This window comes from Penaeus vannamei, chromosome 40 (assembly GCF_042767895.1).
Source record: "Penaeus vannamei isolate JL-2024 chromosome 40, ASM4276789v1, whole genome shotgun sequence".
NCBI lineage: Eukaryota > Metazoa > Arthropoda > Malacostraca > Decapoda > Penaeidae > Penaeus > Penaeus vannamei.
The window spans coordinates 19,652,260-19,662,259 of record NC_091588.1 but is presented as its reverse complement, the minus strand read 5'-3'; the positions used below and the strand labels follow the sequence as shown (position 1 = coordinate 19,662,259).

Below are 10,000 nucleotides of genomic sequence, written 5' to 3'. Positions count from 1 at the left end.
GTGTGTGTGTGTGTGTGTGTGTGTGTGTGTGTGTGTGTGTGTGTGTGTGTGTGTGTGTGTGTGTGTGCATGTGCGTGTGTGTATGTGCGTGTGTGTATGTGCGTGTGCTTGTAAACGCATGCATGTATGTCAGTGTTTAGTTAGTGCCTGTAGGTGTAAACCTGAGTAATTGCAATTTGTTCTGTGGAATTTGTGACTGCTTGTGTCTTTATCTACATGCAATGGTGTTTATCCTCATGAAAGGAAAGTTCTAAGAGGGGATGTATAATTTGGGTGTTGTAGCAATTACCATTCTCTTCTGTTTCTACCTGTGCTTTTTCATTTATGAATGTTAAATTGTTGGGGGATCCTTTATGTGAAGGATGTGTAATGGGCTGGTTTCTCTTTGTCCATATACATTTATGGATGTTCTTGGAAAATGTATGCAAATGTGGGTGTGTGCACATACAGGTCATTCACCTGAGAAATGCCGCTAGTAATCATTAATATTCATAAAGCCTGACAATCATTTAAATCAAGTGATGGTCTTGACTAGTTAATAATCATCTACCTCACTCCTAACAATTTACACTACTGTTGAGAATGAACCCTAATTTTAATTCATTCTATATAGCAAAACCATGATCACACACTTCAATCTGACAGTACAGGCAAAACATTCAACACAACATTACTCCTGCCGGTTGGCGACTCGATTCTTACGTAAGGGAGAATCTTTCGGCTTGGCCTTCGGAAGGACCACATCGTCATCCAATTCCATCAGATATTCAAGTGGTGCTCTGCAACTCCAACAGTTTCTGTGGTCAGATAAGTACATCACCTGGAAAATATAAATTTGATTATGATTATAAAAAGCACCAGTTACGACTGTAACTGTTTCTTGGATGTATTTAATGTAAATATTCAACTGATATTTTTTTGAGCACAAATATAATTAACACAATACAATTTGAAGTATTTACAAAGTTGCCAAAGACTTCAATATAGATCACAAGATTCCTACTTTGGTATCTGCACTATAATGAGAACTGGCATGTCACTGTACCTGTATATGTTCCTGGCAAACAATGTTTATGCGGCCCATTATCATGCTGCCACAATTCTTACACCAGATTCTTTTCTTAGGACGGGAGCAAATGCAGGCCTGTTTTAAGAAAAATCAGTTGGATATTGTAATACAGCCAAACACACATCAAGCAAATCATATTAAAATTGAATATCATAATTTTTCAGTGGCCCTCAAATGCAGCTAAATGAGTATGGCCAATGACACATTTTATAGTTTTGCTATAAAAGCAACCGAACTAGTGCCATAAAAACATACTTAGCCTTGAGTATTTCAAGCTGAACTCCCTTATGAACATTTCAAGTAGACTAAACAAAAAAATATGCAAGATCAAAAAAACTTCACCGTATTTTGTTTAGCCTCTGTGCCTTGGGGAGCAGGATTCACTGGCACTTTATCAAATGCTGTAGTGGAAGCTGGAAGGTCCTTACGTCCTCCTTGACCTTGTTTGCTGCCATCTACCATTCCAGAAGTGGCCTTGTTTGCAGATGGATTTTGTGTCTGTCCTTGCCGACTGTTAGCTGAGACAGTCATGGATGCAAAGAGCTTGCCTGCATCTTCAAACTGTTTACTCATATTCATATCTGCTGACTTTAAGTTGTTGTTGTTATTTAGAAGTTTGTCTTGCTGATTTTTCAAATTCTGCTGCTGTCCTTGAGGGCAAAACTGCTGCCCTGTGCTGTGGTGTATTGGTAACACCCGACACTTATTCTGCTGACTAGGCAAATCTCGCCAAACATCCTGAGAGATGGGGTGTGTGCCCTCCTTGCTGTGCAACACTTGGCATGCATCTTGCTTTCGGGGAGACTCTTGCCATGAACCTTGTTTAATAGGCGACTCATCCCAAATACTTTTAGCCCATTTTTCAGGTGACTCCTGCCATAGGCCTTCCTTGCCATCTGAAATCTGTTGCCCTGGCACCTCCCTGGTATGGCTTTTGTCGTGTGATTGCAACTGCACTTCCTGTGTAACATTCTCAGCCTTTGCCCTCTGTGCCTTGAGCAGGCTCTGAAACCAGATAGTCATATATAGACATCATATGCATAATGTACTTAAAACTGCAATACCAATCATGAAGTCAAGGAGACAGAAATAATAGAATACTTACCTGAATATATCCACCTCTGCCTCTATGCATGGCTGAATCTGTAAAGGATAAAATTATTAAGCAAAGCAATAAATAATCAGGCATGATTCCTGATTTCATAAAACAGCCAAGAAGCTCTGCAAACTAGACGTTAGCAGAATATCTGATGGAGGTTTGTTGACTATTTCCATACTACTGTGTGACATTAATTCACTACATGATGTACATTGTACAGACTATCATATTCTGTACAAAACAGAACATTACATCAGTTTTTCTATGAACTGAAGTCTACAAAACTAAGCACTTTTGTTATGCCATGGAGTCTGCACTCTAGCTATGCTCAACCAGAGATCTATCAAGCATATTCTGGTAAAAGACAGTTTCTTTGAGGAAGCAAGAAAGTCATGGCACTCTTTGATCTATGCAAGGAATATTTACGCAAAGGAAATTATTTTGGTTCATTGTTTGTTGAATCATCATTAGAGAGTTGTGTGGACTTTTAGCACTCACTGTTTACCTTTTCGTCATTCAGGAAGAGCACAAGAAAGGAAGGGCAAATAAAAGGAAGAATAAGAACAAGAGGAAGAGAATAAAAGATGGGGACATGGATGAGCTGGAGGATAAAGAAGGAAGAGCAGGAAAAGGATGATAATATGAGGAGGATAAAGACAGAGGAGATGAAAGATGGGTAAGACAAAATGAGGAAAATGGGAAGAAAATGTTAGGGGGATAAAGACAGGAAGAGACGGAAGAAAAGCAGAGGATGAGGAGAGGGAGAGGGATTGGTTTAGGAGGAAAAAGAGGAAAAGGAAGAGGAGAAAAGAGGAAGAGAAGAAAAGAGGAAGAGGAGAAAAGAGGAAGAGGAGAAAAGAAGAAGAGGAGGAAAAGGCAAGAAGAGGAGGAAGAAAAGTAGGAGAGAAAAGAGGAGGAGGAACAGGCGAGAAGAGGAGGAGGAAAAGAAGGCGAGAAGAGGAGGAGGAAAAGGCGAGAAGAGGAGGAGGAAAAGAAGGTGAGAAGAGGAGGAGGAAAAGGCGAGAAGAGAAGGAGGAAAGGAGAGAAGAAGAGGAGGAAAAGAAAGGAGAGAAGAAAAGAGGAGGAGCAAAAGGAGAGATGAAAAGAGGAAGAGCAAAAGGAGAGAAGAAAAGAGGAAGAGCAAAAGAAGGAAAGAAGAGGAGGAAAAAAAGGAAGGAGAATTTCAAACATTATCATACAGAACATATCCAAACTTCTGCTAGGGACACATCTTACGATTAAATGGGGTTCAACCTTGTATATTTAACAATCACGTTCTTGATCAAATGAAGAAGAAAAGGAGGGGGAGGGGGAGGGGGAGGAGGTTGGAAGAGGAGGTTGGAAGGAAGAGGGAGGGGGGGGGGAGGAAGAGGTTGGAAGGAAGAGGGAGGGGGCGAGGAGGAGGAGGAAGAGGGAGGGGAAGGGAGGAGGAGTAGGAGGAAGGGGGAGGAGGAAGAGGGGGAGGAGGAGGAAAGGGGAGGAGGAGGAGTAGGAGGAGGTTAGAGGAGGAGTAGGAGGAGGTCGGAGGAGGAGTAGGAGGAGGTTGGAGGAGGAGTAGGAGGAGGTTGGAGGAGGAGTAGGAGGAGGTTGGAGGAGGAGTAGGAGGAGTAGGAGGAGGTTGGAGAAGTAGTAGGAGGAGGTTGGAGAAGTAGTAGGAGGAGGTTGGAGGAGGAGTAGGAGGAGGTTGGAGGAGTAGGAGGAGGTTGGAAGAGGGAGAGGGAGGTAGAGGGAGAGGGAGAGGAAGAGGAAGAAAGAGAGGTTGGTGAAAGGGAGAGGGAGAGGGAGAGGGAGAGGAAGAGGAAGAAGGAGGAGGTTGGAAGAGGGAGAGGGAGAGGAAGAGGAGAGGGAGAGGAAGAGGAGGTTGGAAGAGGAAGGGGGAGGAGAAGGAGGTTGGAAGAGGAAGGGGGAGGAGGAGTACGAGGTGGTGGTTGGAAGAGGAAGAAGGAAGAGGGGGCAGGGGAGGGGGAGGAGGAGGAGAAGAAAAATATAGGTTACACATTCGTGGTCGCCTGAGCCTCCATAGCACTCCGGCAAATGCCAACAAGCCTCCGGCACTTTTCCTCTGGCAACTCATGAGCTTGTACATTTCCCTTGCGATTTACAAATAAGAAAGAACCCAATCTGACCTCTAATCCTATTAGATTCTAAGCAGTGCAGGGGGCGTTTCTGACCAAATGGGGGGGGGGAGGTGAGTGATGAGTAATGGAGGCTGTGGAATCGCTTGTCACTACACCTTAACATTACAAATCAAAACTGTATTCACTCGTTACAATTATCCATTTTTTTCGTGTGGCATCTAAATACGTAGTCCAAAGAGTAACGATGAATTCCCGTTGAGAAGGCCACTTGTGTTTCTTTTGAGCGAATAACTGAACGGCCGAAATGTGATCAAACCCCGTAATTATCTGAATAACACGTCTAAAATACTATACCAGTGAAGACCCGAGTTTTTCTTTAACACGAAAATTTTGTGGAGTCAAAAAACTACAATGGAATATGTTTATGTTCTCATTCACCCGTTTTAAACCACGCAAACTTTGTTATTTAAGAACTAGAGAGGTTCGTCACATCTAAATACAATTTAAAACTCCGGTTAATTCCAAAATTTGGCAAAATTACCCCTACTGTATAATAGCTCACACTCAAAGGTAAACTGAATACACTGAAAACAATACTAACACTTAACAACAAACACACGCAAAATTGCAAGACACAACCTTCACCGATTACGTCAGAAGACACACTGATGAAATTTCTCGCGATGAGACGTGAGGGAGCCTTACTGTAACGGCGGAGGAATACATGAGGGTCAGTACCGGTTTCTTTGATTGTACCTTATCAATTATTTTGGATATTAATTAATATTATTATCTATTACAATGATATGTCAAATTTGCTTTATCTAGTTTAAATTGTATTTATATTCGTAATCACTCATGTAAATAAATATGTGGTTATGATTTTGGCCGATTTTCTTTCCTACTGTTCTTGTTCTCTCGCTTCCTTTATATCTATATCCAACTTCGAAATGATCACTTATCTAGACTTACTGTAAAGAAAGAGCGAAGAGAGAGAGAGAGAGAGAGAGAGAGAGAGAGAGAGAGACAGACAGACAGAGAGAGAGAGAGAGAGAGAGAGAGAGAGAGAGAGAGAGAGAGAGAGAGAGAGAGAGAGAGAGAGAGAGAGAGAGAGAGAGAGAGAGAGAGAGAGAGAGAGAGAGAGAGAGAGAGAGAGAGAGAGAGAGAGATGGATCAATGGATAGATAGATCAATAGATAGATAGATCAATAGATAGATAGATCAATAGATAGACAGATCAATAGATAGATAGATCAATAGATAGATAGATCAATAGATAGATAGATCAATAGATATATAGATCAGTAGTTAGATAGATCAGTAGATAGATAGATAGATCAGTAGATAGATAGATAGATCAGTAGATAGATAGATAGATCAGTAGATAGATAGATAGATCAGTAGATAGATAGATAGATCAGTAGATAGATAGATAGATCAGTAGATAGATAGATAGATCAGTAGATAGATAGATAGATCAGTAGATAGATAGATAGATCAGTAGATAGATAGATAGATCAGTAGATAGATAGATAGATCAGTAGATAGATAGATAGATCAGTAGATAGATAGATAGATCAGTAGATAGATAGATAGATCAGTAGATAGATAGATAGATCAGTAGATAGATAGATAGATCAGTAGATAGATAGATAGATCAGTAGATAGATAGATAGATCAGTAGATAGATAGATAGATCAGTAGATAGATAGATAGATCAGTAGATAGATAGATAGATCAGTAGATAGATAGATAGATCAGTAGATAGATAGATAGATCAGTAGATAGATAGATAGATCAGTAGATAGATAGATAGATCAGTAGATAGATAGATAGATCAGTAGATAGATAGATAGATCAGTAGATAGATAGATAGATCAGTAGATAGATAGATAGATCAGTAGATAGATAGATAGATCAGTAGATAGATAGATAGATCAGTAGATAGATAGATAGATCAGTAGATAGATAGATAGATCAGTAGATAGATAGATAGATCAGTAGATAGATAGATAGATCAGTAGATAGATAGATAGATCAGTAGATAGATAGATAGATCAGTAGATAGATAGATAGATCAGTAGATAGATAGATAGATCAGTAGATAGATAGATAGATCAGTAGATAGATAGATAGATCAGTAGATAGATAGATAGATCAGTAGATAGATAGATAGATCAGTAGATAGATAGATAGATCAGTAGATAGATAGATAGATCAGTAGATAGATAGATAGATCAGTAGATAGATAGATAGATCAGTAGATAGATAGATAGATCAGTAGATAGATAGATAGATCAGTAGATAGATAGATAGATCAGTAGATAGATAGATAGATCAGTAGATAGATAGATAGATCAGTAGATAGATAGATAGATCAGTAGATAGATAGATAGATCAGTAGATAGATAGATAGATCAGTAGATAGATAGATAGATCAGTAGATAGATAGATAGATCAGTAGATAGATAGATAGATCAGTAGATAGATAGATAGATCAGTAGATAGATAGATAGATCAGTAGATAGATAGATAGATCAGTAGATAGATAGATAGATCAGTAGATAGATAGATAGATCAGTAGATAGATAGATAGATCAGTAGATAGATAGATAGATCAGTAGATAGATAGATAGATCAGTAGATAGATAGATAGATCAGTAGATAGATAGATAGATCAGTAGATAGATAGATAGATCAGTAGATAGATAGATAGATCAGTAGATAGATAGATAGATCAGTAGATAGATAGATAGATCAGTAGATAGATAGATAGATCAGTAGATAGATAGATAGATCAGTAGATAGATAGATAGATCAGTAGATAGATAGATAGATCAGTAGATAGATAGATAGATCAGTAGATAGATAGATAGATCAGTAGATAGATAGATAGATCAGTAGATAGATAGATAGATCAGTAGATAGATAGATAGATCAGTAGATAGATAGATAGATCAGTAGATAGATAGATAGATCAGTAGATAGATAGATAGATCAGTAGATAGATAGATAGATCAGTAGATAGATAGATAGATCAGTAGATAGATAGATAGATCAGTAGATAGATAGATAGATCAGTAGATAGATAGATAGATCAGTAGATAGATAGATAGATCAGTAGATAGATAGATAGATCAGTAGATAGATAGATAGATCAGTAGATAGATAGATAGATCAGTAGATAGATAGATAGATCAGTAGATAGATAGATAGATCAGTAGATAGATAGATAGATCAGTAGATAGATAGATAGATCAGTAGATAGATAGATAGATCAGTAGATAGATAGATAGATCAGTAGATAGATAGATAGATCAGTAGATAGATAGATAGATCAGTAGATAGATAGATAGATCAGTAGATAGATAGATAGATCAGTAGATAGATAGATAGATCAGTAGATAGATAGATAGATCAGTAGATAGATAGATAGATCAGTAGATAGATAGATAGATCAGTAGATAGATAGATAGATCAGTAGATAGATAGATAGATCAGTAGATAGATAGATAGATCAGTAGATAGATAGATAGATCAGTAGATAGATAGATAGATCAGTAGATAGATAGATAGATCAGTAGATAGATAGATAGATCAGTAGATAGATAGATAGATCAGTAGATAGATAGATAGATCAGTAGATAGATAGATAGATCAGTAGATAGATAGATAGATCAGTAGATAGATAGATAGATCAGTAGATAGATAGATAGATCAGTAGATAGATAGATAGATCAGTAGATAGATAGATAGATCAGTAGATAGATAGATAGATCAGTAGATAGATAGATAGATCAGTAGATAGATAGATAGATCAGTAGATAGATAGATAGATCAGTAGATAGATAGATAGATCAGTAGATAGATAGATAGATCAGTAGATAGATAGATAGATCAGTAGATAGATAGATAGATCAGTAGATAGATAGATAGATCAGTAGATAGATAGATAGATCAGTAGATAGATAGATAGATCAGTAGATAGATAGATAGATCAGTAGATAGATAGATAGATCAGTAGATAGATAGATAGATCAGTAGATAGATAGATAGATCAGTAGATAGATAGATAGATCAGTAGATAGATAGATAGATCAGTAGATAGATAGATAGATCAGTAGATAGATAGATAGATCAGTAGATAGATAGATAGATCAGTAGATAGATAGATAGATCAGTAGATAGATAGATAGATCAGTAGATAGATAGATAGATCAGTAGATAGATAGATAGATCAGTAGATAGATAGATAGATCAGTAGATAGATAGATAGATCAGTAGATAGATAGATAGATCAGTAGATAGATAGATAGATCAGTAGATAGATAGATAGATCAGTAGATAGATAGATAGATCAGTAGATAGATAGATAGATCAGTAGATAGATAGATAGATCAGTAGATAGATAGATAGATCAGTAGATAGATAGATAGATCAGTAGATAGATAGATAGATCAGTAGATAGATAGATAGATCAGTAGATAGATAGATAGATCAGTAGATAGATAGATAGATCAGTAGATAGATAGATAGATCAGTAGATAGATAGATAGATCAGTAGATAGATAGATAGATCAGTAGATAGATAGATAGATCAGTAGATAGATAGATAGATCAGTAGATAGATAGATAGATCAGTAGATAGATAGATAGATCAGTAGATAGATAGATAGATCAGTAGATAGATAGATAGATCAGTAGATAGATAGATAGATCAGTAGATAGATAGATAGATCAGTAGATAGATAGATAGATCAGTAGATAGATAGATAGATCAGTAGATAGATAGATAGATCAGTAGATAGATAGATAGATCAGTAGATAGATAGATAGATCAGTAGATAGATAGATAGATCAGTAGATAGATAGATAGATCAGTAGATAGATAGATAGATCAGTAGATAGATAGATAGATCAGTAGATAGATCAGTAGATAGATAGATAGATCAGTAGATAGATAGATAGATCAGTAGATAGATAGATAGATCAGTAGATAGATAGATAGATCAGTAGATAGATAGATAGATCAGTAGATAGATAGATAGATCAGTAGATAGATAGATAGATCAGTAGATAGATAGATAGATCAGTAGATAGATAGATAGATCAGTAGATAGATAGATAGATCAGTAGATAGATAGATAGATCAGTAGATAGATAGATAGATCAGTAGATAGATAGATAGATCAGTAGATAGATCAGTAGATAGATAGATAGATCAGTAGATAGATAGATAGATCAGTAGATAGATAGATAGATCAGTAGATAGATAGATAGATCAGTAGATAGATAGATAGATCAGTAGATAGATAGATAGATCAGTAGATAGATAGATAGATCAGTAGATAGATAGATAGATCAGTAGATAGATAGATAGATCAGTAGATAGATAGATAGATCAGTAGATAGATAGATAGATCAGTAGATAGATAGATAGATCAGTAGATAGATAGATAGATCAGTAGATAGATAGATAGATCAGTAGATAGATAGATAGATCAGTAGATAGATAGATAGATCAGTAGATAGATAGATAGATCAGTAGATAGATAGATAGATCAGTAGATAGATCAGTAGATAGATAGATAGATCAGTAGATAGATCAGTAGATAGATAGATAGATCAGTAGATAGATAGATAGATCAGTAGATAGATAGATAGATCAGTAGATAGATAGATAGATCAGTAGATAGATAGATAGATCAGTAGATAGATAGATAGATCAGTAGATAGATAGATAGATCAGTAGAT

The 10,000-nt window shown here is 36.6% G+C and overlaps 1 protein-coding gene across 1 annotated transcript in view; it reads right to left on the bottom strand.

Annotated features, from left to right (window-relative positions):
- LOC113815258 (uncharacterized) overlaps positions 1-4,935 on the bottom strand; it is a 5,991-nt gene extending 1,056 nt beyond the window's left edge. Inside the window, exons 1-5 of the mRNA XM_070117293.1 lie at positions 4,886-4,935; positions 2,175-2,212; positions 1,412-2,074; positions 1,046-1,144; positions 1-820 (exon numbers count right to left, since the gene is read on the bottom strand). The exon at positions 1-820 is cut by the window's left edge and continues 1,056 nt beyond it. Coding sequence (XP_069973394.1) covers positions 671-820; positions 1,046-1,144; positions 1,412-2,074; positions 2,175-2,204 — 942 coding nt within the window. The 5' untranslated portion in view covers positions 2,205-2,212; positions 4,886-4,935 and the 3' untranslated portion in view covers positions 1-670. The remainder of the gene's footprint in view (positions 821-1,045; positions 1,145-1,411; positions 2,075-2,174; positions 2,213-4,885) is intronic.
- Between the last annotated feature and the right edge of the window lie 5,065 nt (positions 4,936-10,000).